The sequence below is a fragment of the Vulpes vulpes genome, chromosome 14, assembly GCF_048418805.1.
Source record: "Vulpes vulpes isolate BD-2025 chromosome 14, VulVul3, whole genome shotgun sequence".
Classification (NCBI taxonomy): domain Eukaryota; kingdom Metazoa; phylum Chordata; class Mammalia; order Carnivora; family Canidae; genus Vulpes; species Vulpes vulpes.
In genome coordinates this window covers 24,764,706-24,781,690 of record NC_132793.1, presented here as the reverse complement: position 1 = coordinate 24,781,690, position 16,985 = coordinate 24,764,706, and the positions used below count along the sequence as shown (strand labels likewise).

The window sequence follows — 16,985 nt, the reverse complement described above, 5'->3', positions numbered from 1 at the left end:
CATCCCCGGATTTGCTCCCAGCACAGTCCCAATACCCAGCCCAAACACCATCAAAATATTTATTAAAACCAAAGCAGGAGGGAACAGAGCGGTTAGGAAGGCAAATCAAAGTGCAGATTGGAGGGTGGGGCAGAGCAACGAGTGGGGCAGAGCAACGAGCGGGACAGAGGGGCCCCCCCCGCAGTCTGGGCCAGGGGAAGCCCTTCAGCCACCCCTCCTACCCACCCGGTCAGTGAAGGTCCCCCACTCACCTCTCGCATCTCACATCCATCCTGGGGGGCAGTTGGGGCCCTGTATTGACCCCAGGGGAGGGACCACCCCCTTGATCCACCCATGGCTGTCAGTCAGTCGGTCCGTCCGTCTGGCTCCCTCCCTCACTTTCCCAATAAATAAACCGCTCAGGCCTCAGCTCCTTCGGAGGAGGGCAAAGAATAGCTCAGGGACCCCTGCCCTGCTCAGGGCTATAGGGAGTTGGGGCAATAGCCCCACATCCCTCCTACCCTTTGCTGGTGCCCCAGGCTTGCCAAAGAGGCCTCGATAAATAAATAACGCTCCATTAAAGCTTCGATCAGAAAAACCTTTAAGACGACAGAAGTGCTCTCGCTGTCCTGCAAACAAGCAGGCCAAGGCCTCGCCACCTGGCCTGGTCAGCGCACAGGATTCTGGGGGCAGGTGGCCACCCTGGGCCTCGTGGGGCCCCTGGAGCAAGGAGACCAAAAGTGCAGTTAGAGCCCCCACCACGCGCACACATGGACTCATGCACACACACGTGGACACACTGGGGCGTGTTTTCAGTGCACGCACAGATGTGTTCACCTTCATTCCCCGGTACATGCACACACACATGCTCACACACCATTCACCCCGTGTAACACACATGTTGGGTGTTGGGTGCATGCACATACACACCACAAACAGAATCCTTCCCTTCCTGGCTTGCTTAGCCTCCTGGCAGTAGCCAGGCTCCAGAGCAAGAAAGCTTCTGGAGATAGGGGAGAGGGGTATAAATTAAATGTTTCCAATTGGGCTGGGAGGACGGCCAGGGGTAGGGGGCTCCAGGGCTGCAGAGACAAGGTGGGCATCTCAGGAGGCCCTGGTCCCCCTAAGCCCCATCAGAAATCCAGAGGGGTAAGGTCCCCAAAGTCACAGTCGAAGAGGTCTCTGATGCCCTCACCCTCCTCAAGGCCAAAGTGGTAGTCGAGAGCCTCGTGGGGTGGGGACAGGCTGATGAACTCCTCAGGGAGGAGGCCGGAAAAATCCTCCCGCGCATGTTCCAGGAGCGAGTCGGCCGCCACCAGCGGGGACAGGCGGTCCTCGTCCACGGGGGCCCGCAGGCCACCCATCCGGGAAAGCAGAGGTTCTGGGGAGATGGGGGAGCATCACAGGCCGGGGATGGCCCACAGGGAGGGCAGAGGGGGTATCCTGCCGGCCCACCCAGCTGGGAGAGGGAGAGGGACCCTGACCCACCCCACCCACCCTCCCTTCACCCACCTTGCTCCAGGCTGAGCAGGGACTGGCTGGGATCCGAAGCAGGGGATGAGGGGGGAGATGATGGTGGTGGCACTGTGGTGGCAGGGTCAACTGGCCTGTCTTCCTCCCCAGAAGCTGTCCCCTGGGATGGGGTCTTCCCAGGGCTGATCCCGCCTGCACTCTCCTCAGGGCACAGGAAAACGTCAATGGGGCCTTGTTTGCTCTTAAGGGAGATCTGAAAGGTCTGGGTGGAGGCAGCAAGCAGGGTAAATTGAGGCTCGGCTGACCACCAACCCCGCCCAGCCTGTCCTGGTCAGGTCTGGAGTCCTGGGTCTCACCTCTGAGGAGTCTATGGCTTGGAGCTGGGTCTCAGGAGGGGCCTTGATCACCATGACCATCTGCTCTGCAGGGTCTGCGATGCTACGAAGGTCCTGGCAGGTCACGTAGGCCAGGGTTGGTAGAGTCAAGGAACACATGACCTTTGACCTCTGGGGTCACCCACCCAGAGTTCATAAGAGAGTTATAAGAGATTACATAAAAATAAAATCTTTTTTTAAAAAAAGTGTTTTCTATTTTTTATGAATGAAAGACAAATAAGAACTTAGATCTCAAAAAAAAAAAAAAAAAAAAAAGAACTTAGATCTCTAACCTTGAAGCCACTGCCATGTACCAAATCACTACCAAATAAATGTTTGCTATTGCTGGTACTAGCTTTTCTAGTTTGAATCTCTGCTGTTTGGGGATTGATTACTTTCCCCTCTTACAGATAAAGCTGATGCTCGGAGAGGCTATGTAACTTGTCCAGCCTAACACGGAATAAGTGCTCAGCCCAGAACTGGCACCAAAGCCAGAGCACCACCTCCTCCTCAAATTCAGGGCCTAGAGTAGACTTGTTGGTCCCACTTGGATGGGGCCCCACCCGCCCATCCTGTCCTCCATGGCAGCCGGCTGACAGCCCAAGGATATCGCTGGCTGTCGGAGTCCTCAGCGAGCAGCCGCAGTTGTGTGGTGCAGATATGGATCAGGTGGTCCAGCTGCCGCTCACTCTCCTGCAGCTGCCGGAGGTCCTGAGTCAGTCCTTCAAGCCGCCCACTGATCCCCACTGCTGCATGGCTGCCTCTGCAGGAGGCAAAGGGAAAGTTTGCAGTTCTTGGCTCAGCCCTAACCCTCAGCACCCAGTCTGCTGCTGCCTGTTCTGTGAGACACACACAAGCCCTTGTCCTTCTCTGGGTCTAACTCCTGGGCTGGGAAACAGCAGAGGGCTGAAGCGGGCCTCCAAGTCAGGCTGGCCAGGGTCTGAAGTCAGGCCTGAAAGACCCCTCACGGAGGGCTGGGTAAGTGGGTGATGGCACAGGTGTGCCATGGAATCCTACAAGTTTGTATAAAAGGACGAGAATGTATCAGATGTACAGACACGGATGTACTTCCAATATGTGTTGTCAAGTAAAAAGGGGGAAAAAAAAAGGATGCAGAATGGAATGATGTACCAAAAGCTGAAAAGGAAAATGTGTCAGAGAGGGCAGTGGCATGGCTAAAAGAGGTGAGAGGGGAAAAATAAAACAAGAATTAACAAGATTGGGGTGCCTGGGTGGCTCACCCAGGACTGCTCACGCAGTCGGTTGAGCGTCTGCCTTGGGCTCAGATCATGATCCCAGGGTCCTGAGATGGAGACCCACACACTGCTCAGCAGGGAGCCTGCTTCTCCCTCTCCCTCTGCCTGCTGCTCCCCCTGCTTGTGCTCTGTCAAATAAAGTCTTTCCAAAAAAATTAACAAGAATTAACAATCCTACTGAGGGTGACAGAGGGCATAAGAGCCATCATCTAATGGTAAGAGGGGTGGGCAACAGCTGGGAAGGGCACAGGGAACTTTCTGTGGTGCTGGACATGTTCTTTATCCTGATCTGGATGGTGACTCCCCAGAGAAATACACGAGGGTGCATTGAGCTGCGTATGTGATATCTGTGGAAATTTCCTCAGAGAAGCCACCTCCCCCTCCGAGCCTCAGTTTCCCCAGCTAGACGATGAGGATGCGGACAGCCATGGTGGGGATCGCTATCAGCTCCTCCACGCTGGCCTGGCCCCAGGCCTTAGCCTCCGCCTGCCCTCCTGAAGGGCTGGTACCTACAGCCACTGGATGTGGTTCTTAGACTTCTTGGCAATGAGCTGGATGCCCTCGAGGACGTTGGTGATGTCATAGATGCGCCGTTTCTGCACCTTCAACACCTCAGCCGCCCAGTTCAGATCAACAACGCCATCAGCCGAGCGGCTCAGCAGCTCCAGGAAGCGTTTTGTGGTCAGATTCAGTGAGGTCTCATAGCGTGACTTCTCCCCTGGGGATTTCACACCTAGGGGTCCAGGCAAGGAGGGCTCCCTCAGTACCACCCCCACACCTAGGTGGGCTAGCCTTCCTGGCAGTGCAGGACAGGGCCAAAAGATGGGAGTGGGATGGGCAGATGGCTCCTTCCCCTTGGCGAAGCCAACCGGGAGGGCCTGGGGCTGCTGCCTGCCAACCACGAGATGTTCCTCTTCTGGCTGGGGAACTCCCCACCCCCCAGGGCCTGGGGAAGCCATGCCAGGCAGCCACTCCAGCTGCCCCTCAGGGCCCCCAGAGGCCTGGCTCCAGTCCAGGCCTGACAGATCAGAGTTTACTCTGCAAGCATGTTTGTCCACACCCCCAACTTGGGCCCGGTCAGGGGGCCTGCCCCAGCCCCAGCTCTGTGGGTACCTTTTCCTGGGTGGCGGCCTCTGCCCCGGGCTGGCCCACTGCTCTCAGCCAGGTACTGATGGTCAGTTTCCAGGTCCAACCTCCGCTTTACCTGTGGCAGAAACAATGGGATGATGCCTAATAACCAGGAGCAAGGCCACAAAGACTGGGCTCAGGGCTTGGTGCTCCTGGGCCACCCCTGCCCCATTTTCTCTATCATGTCGCCTAAGTGTATGAGGGAGGGGGAGATCCCAGGGGACACAGTCCTACCGCACAGGACAGATCAGTCAACCATGGGGCACAGAAGACCTGAGTTTAAGTTCTAGCTCCATCAGTATTTCCCTGGGTGCCTATGGCAGTTTTAAAATCTGTCTGCAAATTTGATACTCTCCCTTTCAAAAAACAAAACAAAACAAAAAAATAGAGCCTAATTCTCCTCCCCTTAAATATGGACCAGATCTGATAACTTGCTTCTTAAGAGCAGTGGGATGGAAGTGATGACAAGTCACTTCTCAGACTGGGTCAGAGCTGCACTGGAGCTTCCTCCTTGTTTTCTATAATGGACCACTCACTCTGGCAAGGCATTGAGGCCTTGTCCAGTAGCAACATCAGTCTTAGAAACAAGTCCTTCAACCCTGGTCACGCCTTCTGATGACTGCAGCCTCGCCCAACATTTTGGCTTACAATCTCAGCAGAGATCCTGCGCCAGAAGCACTGAGCTTCAGTCTCCTCTGAATTCCTGCCCCACCAAAATCTGTGTGATAATAATTGTTTGTTACTGGTTTTTTTTTTATTGGTTTTTTTTTTTAAGATTTTATTTTATTTACTCATGAGAGATACAGAGCGAGAGAGAGGCAGAGACACAGGCAGAGGAAGAAGCAGGCTCCATGCAGGGAGCCCGATGTGGGACTCAATCCCAGGTCTCCAGGATCCCACCCTGGGCTGCAGGCTGCGCTAAACCGCTGACGCCACGGGGGCTACCCTTTTTTTATTGTTTTTAATTTCAATGCCAGTATATTAACACACAGTGTTGTATTAAGGACTTGTTGTTTTAAGCCATTAGGATACAGGTCCCTTGGGCAAGTTACCGTCTCTCTCTGGATTCTGTGAACATGGTGGCAGCTAGTACTCACCACGTTTTGCACGTTAGTTCATTCCGTCCTATGGACTAGCAGCACAATAATGGCTCCACTTTATGGATAAAGTAACTGAAGCCCAGAGAGGCCCAAGTCAGACAGCCAGGAAGCAGCCAAGCCAGGATTCCTGTCCAGAACACCCTCTGACTTAGTCACACACACGGGAGGATGGAGATTGCCCCAGAAGTGTCTCAGGCATCTCAGGCCCATCCTGACCCACCCCAGTCCTCCCCTACCCATGGGGTGTCCCAAGCTAGACCCTCACTGGGCAGCCATCTGGTAGCCTTTGAGAAACCTCTCACCATAGCCACTATCTCCTCCCATTTGGACCACTCAGCCAACTCCCTGCCTCCACCTATCCTTCTCCACCCTAGTGCCCTCCTCTGCCACTTCTCCATGTAAACTTCTGCTCAGACGTGTTTTCTCACAAACTTGTGCCTCCAAGTGTTAGCCTGAGCCGTTTCCCTCCCATGAATGCCCCCACCTGCCTTCAACACCAACTCTGCGGGAAGGCACCTTACTCCTTACTTAGGTCTTCTGATTCTGCAAGAGACCAGGCCAAAATGCCTCAAACCTGACCTTTCCCCACATTATCTCTTGCAACCAATTTCTGGAAATGTATTTGTCTCACCCAGGAGGCAGTGCCCCAAGGCGGGCGCTGGGCCGGAATTATGGAATCATCACTGTTCGCAGGGCCTGGTGTTAACTCCCGTCTGCTGTGTGAACCTCTGCACGTGCCAACGAGCCCTCGCTCTCACCGCACACTCATGGATGCCCTCAGGTGCCCCAGGGATAGAAGTGCTCACACATGTCGAGTGTCTCTTGTGTACTGAGCCCTGCTAAATAATGGCTTTACCTGCATCCAGTCATCAAACCCTCTGCCCAGACCTTGCAACAGATGCCAAGATGACCTCCACTTCCCAAGAGGCCTGACAATGAGAGAAAGGCCAGGATGTGAGCCCTAATGGGCTGACCCAGAGCCCATATTCCTACCTACCACGTGTCCTGCTTCCCTGCAGCTTCGTCCAGAGACCAGCCCCCAAAAGCCATGTGTGTCTCCTCTCCGGCCTTGCCCCTCAGGCCTGAACCTAGCATCCTCCTGCCAATTGCACCCCTCATCTCCCTGCTCCTCAGGCCCATGCCCACCGTGATGACAGGTCAATGCCACACCCTAAAGCAAGGGCTCAAGCAGGTCTCCATTTCAGCCACCACACTCTAGAGAGCTTGGCACAGGAACCTAAAAAGGCAGAGGTGAAGACACACAGAACATTGTGGTGAAAAAATGTGGACATCTCCAACATCTATGGAAGGGGAGCCACAAAAAGTGTGGCTCATCCAGTCCCTGGAATACCACATAGCTGTCAAGGACTAATGAAGGGTGACACAGAATCCTCTCAAAGACATAAGGACAAGAAAAATATCATCAGAGGGCAATGCATTTATATGATCCCTTTTTGGATTAAAAACATGAAACATTTTTCTCTGGTTCAGTGCCTAATATTCTAGAATCCATTCTAGGGGTAACCTCTGTATGGTATGTGGGTGGAGGACAACCATGGGGGGACTGTTACTATATCTATAAAATGGGGATGATCCACTGTTTGAACATAGAAATAAAGGAAAAACTACAATTTTTAAAATTTAAGGGGAAAAGAAAGCTGTCACAACCATCTTTTAAAAAAAAAACAGGCTTAGGAAAAGAAAACAGGAGGAAAAATGGTGTTGGCATCCTTCAACTTTTTAGCCTCTTAACTTTTTCTATAGTAAATGTTTTAATTTGCTTTCTAACAGCTATGACAACAGGATAGAGGTGGACAGGAAGTGCCAGGAGGAATGGCTGAGTTGTAGAGTCTTGCATGCTAGAGGTGCTCAATGAATGCTCACTGATGCAGAAGCTGAACCCGTAGCTTGTTTCAAAGACTGCCTCACACAAATGTCAGTGCAGAGGGCAGAGGCCACAGCTCAATCGGCCAGTGACTGACCAGAGGTACAAGAGTGGAGAGTCTTGGAGGGGGTGTTTCTGGACTTCAGCTCTGGGACGGTACCAGCCCTTACCCCCACCCACCGGCAGAAAATGGATACTAGTGCTTCAGTGCTGTGAGGGCAGAGGCTCCTTCTTTGCCCATTGTCTAGTACCTTTTGGGCAGTTCACTAACTCAACAGTAGAATGGATGGAATGCTCAGGCCCACAAGGCTGCCCCTGACACTGCTGGGGGTGGGGTGGAGTACATTTCCTCAGCCCGGTCTCTGGCAGCCCTCAGGGCCTGGAGCTCAGCTTCTATAGCCCCAGGTCGGCTAAGTACTTGTCAGTCAACTAAATGCAGTTTTCAGGTCCAAGCCCCAGGCTGGCACCTGCAGAGAAAAAAGGCCCCTGGGATAGAGGTGACCCACCCTTAGTACAATCCTCCTCCCTTTACCCATCAGAAGGGTTCCTAACTTCCTTCAACCTGTATTATTAACATTTCTAGGAGGCAAGGCATCCCAGTGGCAAACTAGTTAACAGCTCAGAAAGTCTGGACTGGTCCCACCATTCCACTAGCTGAATGACCTATCATCTCTAGGTCTCAGCTTCCCTATCTGTAAAAGGGGATGGTTGTTGAGAGAGTTAACTGGGTGAAGTTCTTGGCACACAGCCTGACATATAAAACAGTCTCAAAACAATGGTGGCTCCTATTGTTATTATTATTAGCGTCTTGGTGATTCCGGAAGGAAGGCAAGGCTAGGCTGGGCGAGGGGCCAAGAGAGTTAGGGGAGACTTGCCGGGATGCCTCAGGGACCAGCTGCCACCCAGGCCCCCATAAGCAGTTGGATAGCTTCCACCTCCTTCCTGGGGCTCTGCTTCACCCCTCCTACTTGCTCCAGGCCCCCTGCTGAGACCCCCTCCTGCCTGGCTGGCCTGGCCCCTGCCCCCTGCCAGCAGCCTTCCATGCCCCACCTTCACCCACAGGCCCTGACAGTCAAGCTGGTCTCCATGCCCAGTCCTGCAGCTCACAGGTCCAAGCTCCAGGCCTCTAGGCCCCGCTCTCCAGTAATTAAGCAATCTTTTCTGGGCCCCCCAGTCCAAATTGCTCCTGAGCCTCTTGCTGCTCAGGGAGCACTTTATCAAGGCATCTCCCTGGAATATTTACTCTCTCCTGGCACTGGGGGCCTCCACTCCAGCTCCCAGAGGCCCAGCCCACCCATTACTTCCCTGGGGGCCTAGGGGTCTGCCTGCCTGATTAATGAGGCTCCATGGCAACCAGGGCCTGTGAGGGTGGAGGGTGGCAGATGGAAGGACAGGCAGAGGGAGGGGATCAGCAGCTGGCCCAGCCACCCCGCCCCTGCAGAGAAGGCCTCCCAGTCAGGAGGCCTGTCCCCAGAGGCCCAGAGGCCCAGGCCTGCACCTGGCAGTGGAGCATCTAGGCAGGAAGGAGGGTCTCCTCAATGACTCTTTCAGCAGTCTGGCCCCAGGATAGCCCCCTCGACCTCCTCAAGGGGCCATGTCCACTACCCTGCCACGAGTTCTGGTCTGGAGCCAGCAGGCCTCAGTTCAAATCCCAGCCCCACCACTTGCAGCCGTATGACCGGGGGCAAGTCACTTCCCCTCCCCGGGCCTCCGTTCAGATGGGCACAGTGACAACACTGAGCTCACAGCATGGTTGTGAGTTCTGGCTCGAAGTTCGCCAGAGACCTGGCATGCAGGCAACACCAGCTGAATACACGTGGGCTATTATTACCACTGAGTCTGACCCTCGAGCGGCTCCGGGAAAGCCGAGGCCCAGAGCAGAGGAGCAAACAGCGACTGGCCCGAGGTCACCCCGCATCCCGGGGCGGGGCCCGGAGGCCCAACCCAGGCTCGACCCCGCCCAGCCCGGGAGCCTCGGCCCACCCCCTCCCCCCGCCCCCGTTGCCTCCGGGCCAAAAACCGCGCCCCGACCGGGTCTGCACGGGGGTCCAGACGTGCACTCGGCCCTGTGTCCCTGGTGTCCGTACCGGCGGGCGGCCGAGCGCAGGGCGCGGCGCGCTGGGTGTGGGCCGGGGCGCCTGCGGCGTGGCGAAGAGCAGCAGGTCGGGGTCGCGGGGGCCAGCGGCCGGCGCGGCCGGGCCGGCGGGGGCCGGCGGGGCGCTGGCGTCCTGCGCCGTGGAGATGATGACGATCTGCGAGGAGTCGAGCAGCCGCAGCGCGCCGGCCCCGAGCAGGGCCTCCAGCGCCGGCGCGCATGGGCCGCCTGCGGGGGCCCCGGCCACGGCCATGGCGCTCACGGCCCGCGCGGCCCGGGTGGCAGGCGGCGGCGGCGGCGCGGGCCCATGGCGGCAGGCCGCGGCGAGGGCTCGATCCCGCTCCGCCCCCGGCCGCCGCTGCCTGCAAAGTCCCGGCCACTTTTACGCGCCAAATCCTTTTTGCCGCGAAAGAGCCACGAGCCGCCGAGCGCTCTTACCATTGGCTGTCGGGCCCGTGACGTAGGCGACGGCGACGGGGTCCATTGGCTGCAGCGTGCCGGACCGGCGGCGGTGGGCGGGACGGGGCGTCGGCGCGAGGAGGCGCGGCCAATCGCGGGACCGGGCGCGCGCAGGCTTTGTCGGGGCGGTGCCAGGAGCTCTCGCACTCCCCGCCCCCAGCCGGGACTGTCCCTACCCCAGGCGTGGTGGCGCGGCTCGCACCCCGACGCACCGCAGACCCCGGGTCCCTGTATGTGGAGCCCTTTAGGACAGTGTCCGTCCTGCGCTTCACACCGTATTCGGACCTCCCGTGACCCCCTAGACTCCGCCACCTGTAGCCCCAACAACCTTAGTCTGAATCACTTAGAAACTGCCCTTCCTCTTTTCTATGGTCAGGCCTGTCTCCAAAGCCCCAGCTGCCGCTCCCATCCTCAACTTGCCCCATCTATACCATTTACTTTCAAATCCTGCACCTGCCCTGTCCCTCTCACCCGGAGCCCCAGCAGAAGCGGGCTGTTAGAAAATGAGGAGGGACATCTGGCCCAATACAGCTTGGGGCTTTCCTGTAAGCCCCCTTTTAGCTGGAATCTCTTCAATAGCCGATGCACAGCTTCTGCTTGAACTCATTTATTCACCCATTTATTCAACAAACGTTTTTGAGAGCCTGCTCTGTGCCCCATTCTTAGTTCAGACCTTGAAGAGCTCGGTCTTGTGAAAAGAGAAGGAGAGGAATAGAAGTAACGAATGCTTGGAATATGAGGAGGAATTTCCACCATTAACTCCACGTTACAGTTCACAAAGGGAGGAGGTAAGGGTGCTGAGCATGAAAATGCAGTTAATCCGGAGGCCCTGGGACCTCTCCATCAGCCATTTCTCATTGCTCAGGTCAGCTGATTTGACCAATATTGTCCTCTCCTCTGTGCCAGGCTTTGTGCCAGCTTTGAGGGCAGAGACTGAGACTTGATCATTTCTATGAACTTGCCTGCCATCTGGTGGAGATGACCCACGGCGGGGGGGGGGGGGGGGGGGCGGAGCTAATACACAAACGAGGATCAAATCCCTAAGCCCAGAATATACATGACTTCCTCCAGAGAGCCCTCCAGAGTCCTAATTACTCACTTCCATTGCCCAGTGCTGCCTCTGTTCCAACACTGACCACACACTCAGTTTCTCCATCTGCCTCTCCTACTAGACTGGGAGCTCCAACAGGGCCTCCTCTCAACAATGGTAAGACCCAAAGCAGGTGCTGAGAAAGGTTAGGAATGGAACAGGCTGTTGCTTGAGGCTACCCAGAGTGCAGCAAGGAGACTCAGCTCTCCGAAAGGAGTCCTTCGTCCTTCGGCACTTGACTTCAGAATCACCTGAGTACTTGTTAACTTTGGGCCAATCCCTGCCTTACCAATTTAGAATCTGTAAGTGCCCAGGAATCTGTATTTTCACCAGCAATCCCCTACCTATCCCCCCCACCCCATGCCAGGTGATTTTAATGCAGGTTCACATTTAAGGACAAATAGTATATCAATATAACCAAAATGTGTGGTGCAGCCTTGAATTATCAGCCCCTTAGGCAGCCCTGGTGGCTCAGTGGTTTAGCGCCACCTTCAGCTCAGGGTGTGATCCTGGAGACCCGGAATCGAGTCCCAGGTCCGGCGGGCTCTCTGCATGGAGCCTGCTTCTTCCTCTGCCTGTGTCTCTGCCTCTATCTCTCTGTGTCTCTCATGAATAAATAAATAAAATCTTAAAAAAAAAAAAAAAAAAAAGAATTATCAGCCCCTTGAGGACAATTCTCAGCTCCAGTTTCCTCATCTGTAAAATGGGCACATTGTCCTGGCCTCTTCCTGAGTTGCCATAAGGATAAAAAACATAAGGAATCTACTGAAAGTTCTATAATGAGGTGGTTTAGGAAAGCAGCAGGAGTTTCCTAAGCAGTTTTTGAAATAACTCATTGTAGGGGGCTGCCTAGATGGCTCAGTTAGTTAAGCATCTGACTCTTGCTTGTGGTTCAGGTCATGATCTCAGCATTGTGAGATGGAGCCCTGTGTTGGGCTCTGCACTAGGTGTGGAGCCTGTTTGGTATTCTCTCTCCCCTTCTCCCTCTGCCCCTCCCTGCCCCACTCACACTCTCTAAAAAAGGAAAGAAAGGAAGAAAGGAAGGGAAGGAAGGGAAGGAGAAAGAAAGACTTTGTTGTAAATCCTAGACTGTGTCAGCACTAGAAGGGACCATAGAGACTGTGTCTGCTTCTTGCTGTAGAGATGGGAAAATTGAGACTCATTCAGGAGTAGGGACTTGTGGGGTCATCCAGGGATAGAATCTGGCCTACACTGGATTCCCAGCCATGGGATCAACCTGCCCCCTTCTCCCTAGAGAAGCCACCATTATTGGAATGGTAGATCTCATTTGAAATAACAAAGCCAGACTCTAACAGAGAGTAAGAGAAGCCAGCAACATTCCCCTTCCAGATGGAGTTTCCTTTCTCTGTAACTTCCCAAAGGGTCTTAATAACGGTAGTATTTGCTTTGTAAAGCACTCTCATACCCACTAGTCATTCACCAAACGGTTATTGAGCACCTGTCTTCTGCCAAGCCCTGTACTGGTTGCTGGAGAAGGAACATTGCTGTTATTGCCCCATTTCATGATGAGGAAGCTGAGGCCCAAAGGCCATGAGCTTACCTAGCAGGTGAAAAGGCTATTATTCATGCTTGGTGAGGTCCAAGCCAGGGGTTTACCAAAGCCCTGCCCTCCACAAAGTGTTCAAGTACCCAGGCTCCCACAGGTGCCCTTTTTCCCACAATCCTTCTAGTCCTACTGCAGCAGAAAGGAGCGAAGACCAGAATTCCCAGTGTGAAATCAAGAAAGAGATAAGGGGCTTCTGTATCTATTAATACCCACTTGAAGCAGCAAAAGCCTGAAAGATGGGGCCCCTTGGCCTCAAGCCTGGGAGATACTGATAAGGCTATTCTCAACATCAACAGTTCTCTTTAGGCTGGTAGGCTTCCAGAAAATCCACAATTACTGGGCAGCCACTTCCAGTGATGATCTCCTTTCAACCAATAATCCCCTAAGTGAAGCTTGTTTATCCACCCAGTGCAGGAAGAAGGAGGTTCAGAGAGGGGCACTCACAGCTCAAGGTCAGAGAGCAGAAATGAGATGGGAACTTAGCCTGTTGCACTGTCAAACCCTAGGTCCTGCCCTTCATACCTCATCACTCCCTGTGAATACCCCAAGAGCCAGGCTCATGGCTGGGCTGTCAAGATTATAATGTGTGGTTTCCAAAGGATATTATGGTGGATAGTGGCTTAATTAGCAAGTGTTCACCCCATCACCATTTCCACAAACATCTAACTCTAGAGGAGTCCAAAGGGGTGGAAGCTCCTGGACCCATCGTCCTCAGTATAGAGACATCTTTCCCTTGAATTTTTCCAAGAGGCAGGATTGTGTAGAAGTGACAGGAAGAGCTCCTAAATCAAGTGGATATAAATGGAAACCTTGGTCTGTGTGACCGTGGACAAGTCAATTCTTTTTTTTTTTTAAGGTTATTTATTTATTCACACACACACACAGAGAGAGAGAGAGAGAGAGAGGCAGAAACATAGGCAAAGGGAGAAGCAGGCTCCATGCAGGGAGCCTGATGTGGAACTTGATCCTGGGACTCCAGGATTACGCCCTGATCCAAAGCCACCCAGGTGTCCCAGTCAATTCATTTCTTTTTTTTTTTTTTTTTTTTAAGATTTTATTTATTTATTAGATACAGAGACACAGGCAGAGGGAGAAGCAGGCTCCATGCAGGGAGCCCCATGCAGGACTCGATCCCGGGTCTCCAGGATCACGCCCTGGGCTGAAGGCAGATGCTCAACCACAGAGCCACCCGGGCTGCCCAATCCCCTCATTTCTTAAACCTCATTCAATCCACAGATATTTACTGAGCAATGGTGTCAGACATTGTGCTAGGTGTTGGGGAGACGGCTGGAAGCAAAACACACCCATCTCTGATACCTGGAGCTCACAGTCCAGTGGGAGAGTCAGAATTATTTCCATGAACCTGCACAATATGCTCATTAAGAAGTTTGACAAACAACACAAATAATTCCAGCTTATTTATTCCACATACATCACCTCATCTAAACGCACATTCTTACGTTTTTCAAAAAAAATTTTTTGGGATGCCTGGGTGGCGCAGCGGTTTAGCACCTTCCTTCGGCCCAGGGCATGATCCTGGAGTCCTGGGATGGAGTCCCACATCGGGCTCCCTGCATGGAGCCTGCTTCTCCCTCTGCCTGTGTCTCTGCTTCTCTCTGTGTGTGTCTCTCATGAATAAATAAATAAAATCTTTTTGTAGGGGATCCCTGGGTGGCTCAGCGGTTTCACACCTGCCTTTGGCCCAGGGCGCGATCCTGGAGTCCCGGGATCAAGTCCCGCGGCTCCCGGCATGGAGCCTGCTTCTTCCCTCTGCCTGTGTCTCTGCCTCTCTCTCTCTCTCTCTCTTTGTGTCTATCATAAATAAATAAAAATAAATCTTTAAAAAAAATCTTTTAAAAAAGTATTTTAAAAAATTAATTTAAAAAAGTAAAAATAAAAAAAATTTTTTTAAATCTCCAAACATGAACATCCCATCATTATAAAGACTGCATAATTGGGAGAGATGATTCTGTGGTGACTTAATTTTATTAAGGGGCACAGAGACATCCATTGTTGAGTTCTGGCAGAGGGAGGTGGGGAGTTTTATGTCTGCAAAATCACATTTGTCTCGAATGATCCCTCGTTGCTACACTGAATTCCCTGACTGACGGTTTGCTGTCCCTGGAGATGTTCTGTCCCTGTGCCAGTTCTGGCTGCGCCTGAACACAGGGCTCTTCCCCATCTGAGAGGCCATCAAGCATAGGAGCGAGCCTTAGGAGTGAGGCTGACCCCAACCACATGGCGTGGCTGGATGACCTCTAGTAGGTGATTTACGCTCTCCAAGAGCTTTGCTTGCCCCATCTGTAGAACAAGGGGCAAAGCCTCCTTACAGGAAGCATGTCAGGGTTAAATGAGAAAACAAGCAGATTTGCAAACTGTCCCACAGGTATCATTTAATTTGTCTGCAGAGTTTGGCTTTTGTGTGTGTGTGTGTGTGTGTGTGTTTTGTTTTTTTTTTTTCTGAATTGTGAATTAGTTTCAAATTTTCTTAAATTGTGAAATGCTGTATCAAAATTCAAATATCCAACTTTCCTTTAAGACAGGAATATCTGGCAGTACTAGCCAGGCCGTCAGAGCGTTGAGCGGTTGCTGTGCCCCCTTTAGCCAGAGTCTTGACCCTCTAGGCCACCAGAGGCCCTGCCTGGCTCGCCTCACTCAGTGACCTTGCTTGCCCTGCCATTCCAGGCACCTGAATTTGCAATCCCCAACGCCTGTGCCTGGCCAGGGGTAAGCGCCCCACAAATGGTTACTACCGGCAATATTCTTAGGGCCGAAGAACTAACCAGCACCTTCACAGCTCCTCTGCGTTGCAGGTAACTAAAGAGAAGACGTGGGCATGGAAAAGGAGGAAAAGTGGGCATTCGTAGTGCCATGGGAGACATGGGGCATGGTGCCAGCCAACAGCTGCCTGTGTGGCCTTGGCTAAGTCCTTGGCTACCAATCAGTCCATATGTTCAGTAGGGTATGGGCCAGAGGGTCCAGTCTAGTGTAAGTGGTCTCAGGTCGATAAGCCGTCCTCCTTCCCCCAAAACCCCGTTACTCACTGAACTCATGCTCTGGGGACCTCTCTTTTCACCAAGGCTCACCTGGTGCCACTTCCATTCTCTGCATCACCCCAACCTCTGAGATGGGATTCTGCTTTTCCAAGGAAAGGAGGAAAAACAGACATAGTAGCTGTGCTTACCCAGACTAGGGCCCCAGAGTCAGTAAGGGACCCTTAGAGCAGAGGGACTCTGTTTCAGCTATAAAGGGAAAATGATAACAATAATGTTTACCGGATAGGGTTGTGGGGACATGAAGTGCTTAGAACAGTGCCTGGTGCAGAGAGAGCGCTCAGTAAATGTCCGCTGCTATTAGGAATCAAAGAGAAGTTACTGAAGCAGCTTGCTCACATCTCCTCTCCAGGTGGTGAGGAAGCAAGGAAAACTGTTCGAGAGGCTGCAGAAAAGATGAATTTTCATGAAGCAATCCTTGCTCTGTCCCCCATCCCCTGGGCACAGGTAGACACAAAGATATGGAGAAAAATATGTTCAGAGAGCAATGAAGTGTGTAGATTAAGTGACCCCATATTCCATAGATTCTAAGACCATCCCCCCCCTATTTTAATATCTCTGAAATTGAGGTGCATCAGACTATGGCATGTCTTAAATGTAGTTGGTAGCTCTTTTCTTTCTTAGGGGCTCAAAATAATGTTGTAGCTCATCTTTGATGGTGCCTTAGAGGTAATGAGACCTAGTGTACAAAATGCACTGGGCATGGTGCCTGCTATGTCACAAGCCTTCAGATTATTCTCATGATCTTCAGCATCACCAGCACATTCGAGGTTGGCCATGGCAGCTTTTTCTTCCTTTTTCTCGTTTTCTCCCTGACACCTGCTGACCTGCATTTGGTCCCGGGGTTGACAGGCACATGGCAAATGCAGTTAGGGAGAGGAGGACAGAGGGTTCAGGATAGGAAGAGAAAGGCTTTTTATAATATATTAAGATATTCAGAGAGGAGGAGCCATGGATTTTTTTGTTGTTGTTGTTAAAAAAAAAAAAAAAATCCCTGCTGGAAGCCGTAGTTATATATATGCCAAACAGGCCAGGAAACCCAGCAGGCCTCCTGGAGCTGGCAATGAACCGAATCAGGGGCATTGTGTCCAGGCCACTGGCTGGCTGAGGGGGCATTGTTAGGGCCTGGCCCTGTCTGGGAAGAGGGGGCTGGAGGGGGCAGGGGGAGTGTGTTCCCATGACTCCCTGGGGAGTAACAACAATTGGGGCCAGCTGGGAAGCCCGCATGCCAGGGGCCCCAGGGCTATAGGGGGCTGAAGCAGCAAGGGGGGGCAAGGTCAGGGCTTCCCTTTCTCAGGTGGGGGGGCAAGGCCTAAGGAGGGGGAACACGGGGGTCATTCAACTACACCCCTCTTCCTCGCCACCCCCAGCCCTGGGCCACAGTCTCTCCAAATTACACCCCATATGGGCCCACTTCACTCTACCTCATAAGCCCACTCTGGTCCAAACAGCCATGTTCTCTCACACAGACCCCTGCATGGCTCCCTTACTGGATCCTTGCTGCCAGCCTGGCTCCCTACACCCTT

The 16,985-nt window shown here is 53.1% G+C and overlaps 1 protein-coding gene across 1 annotated transcript; it reads right to left on the bottom strand.

The window, feature by feature from the left end:
- Nucleotides 1-45: 45 nt before the first annotated feature.
- Nucleotides 46-9,655, bottom strand: E2F1 (E2F transcription factor 1). The gene is made up of 7 exons (XM_072736097.1): nucleotides 9,283-9,655; nucleotides 4,196-4,286; nucleotides 3,596-3,815; nucleotides 2,437-2,589; nucleotides 1,809-1,923; nucleotides 1,492-1,714; nucleotides 46-1,360 (listed from the first exon to the last, which is right to left on the bottom strand). The coding sequence occupies exons 1-7, from the start codon at nucleotides 9,541-9,543 to the stop codon at nucleotides 1,113-1,115; spliced, it is 1,311 nt and encodes a 436-aa protein (XP_072592198.1). The 5' UTR covers nucleotides 9,544-9,655; the 3' UTR covers nucleotides 46-1,112.
- Nucleotides 9,656-16,985: the final 7,330 nt, after the last annotated feature.

Bases quoted from the DNA above. Each gene is read 5' to 3' on its own strand.
- E2F1 (XM_072736097.1), bottom strand. From the start codon at position 9,543: ATGGCCGTGGCCGGGGCCCCCGCAGGCGGCCCATGCGCGCCGGCGCTG. The intron at 3,816-4,195 runs GTACCCACAGAG...CTGGACCCCTAG, and splicing joins AGGCCGCCACCCAGGAAAAG to GTGTGAAATCCCCAGGGGAG. The intron at 1,924-2,436 runs ATATCCTTGGGC...GACTCTACCAAC, and splicing joins GAGGACTCCGACAGCCAGCG to CCTGGCCTACGTGACCTGCC.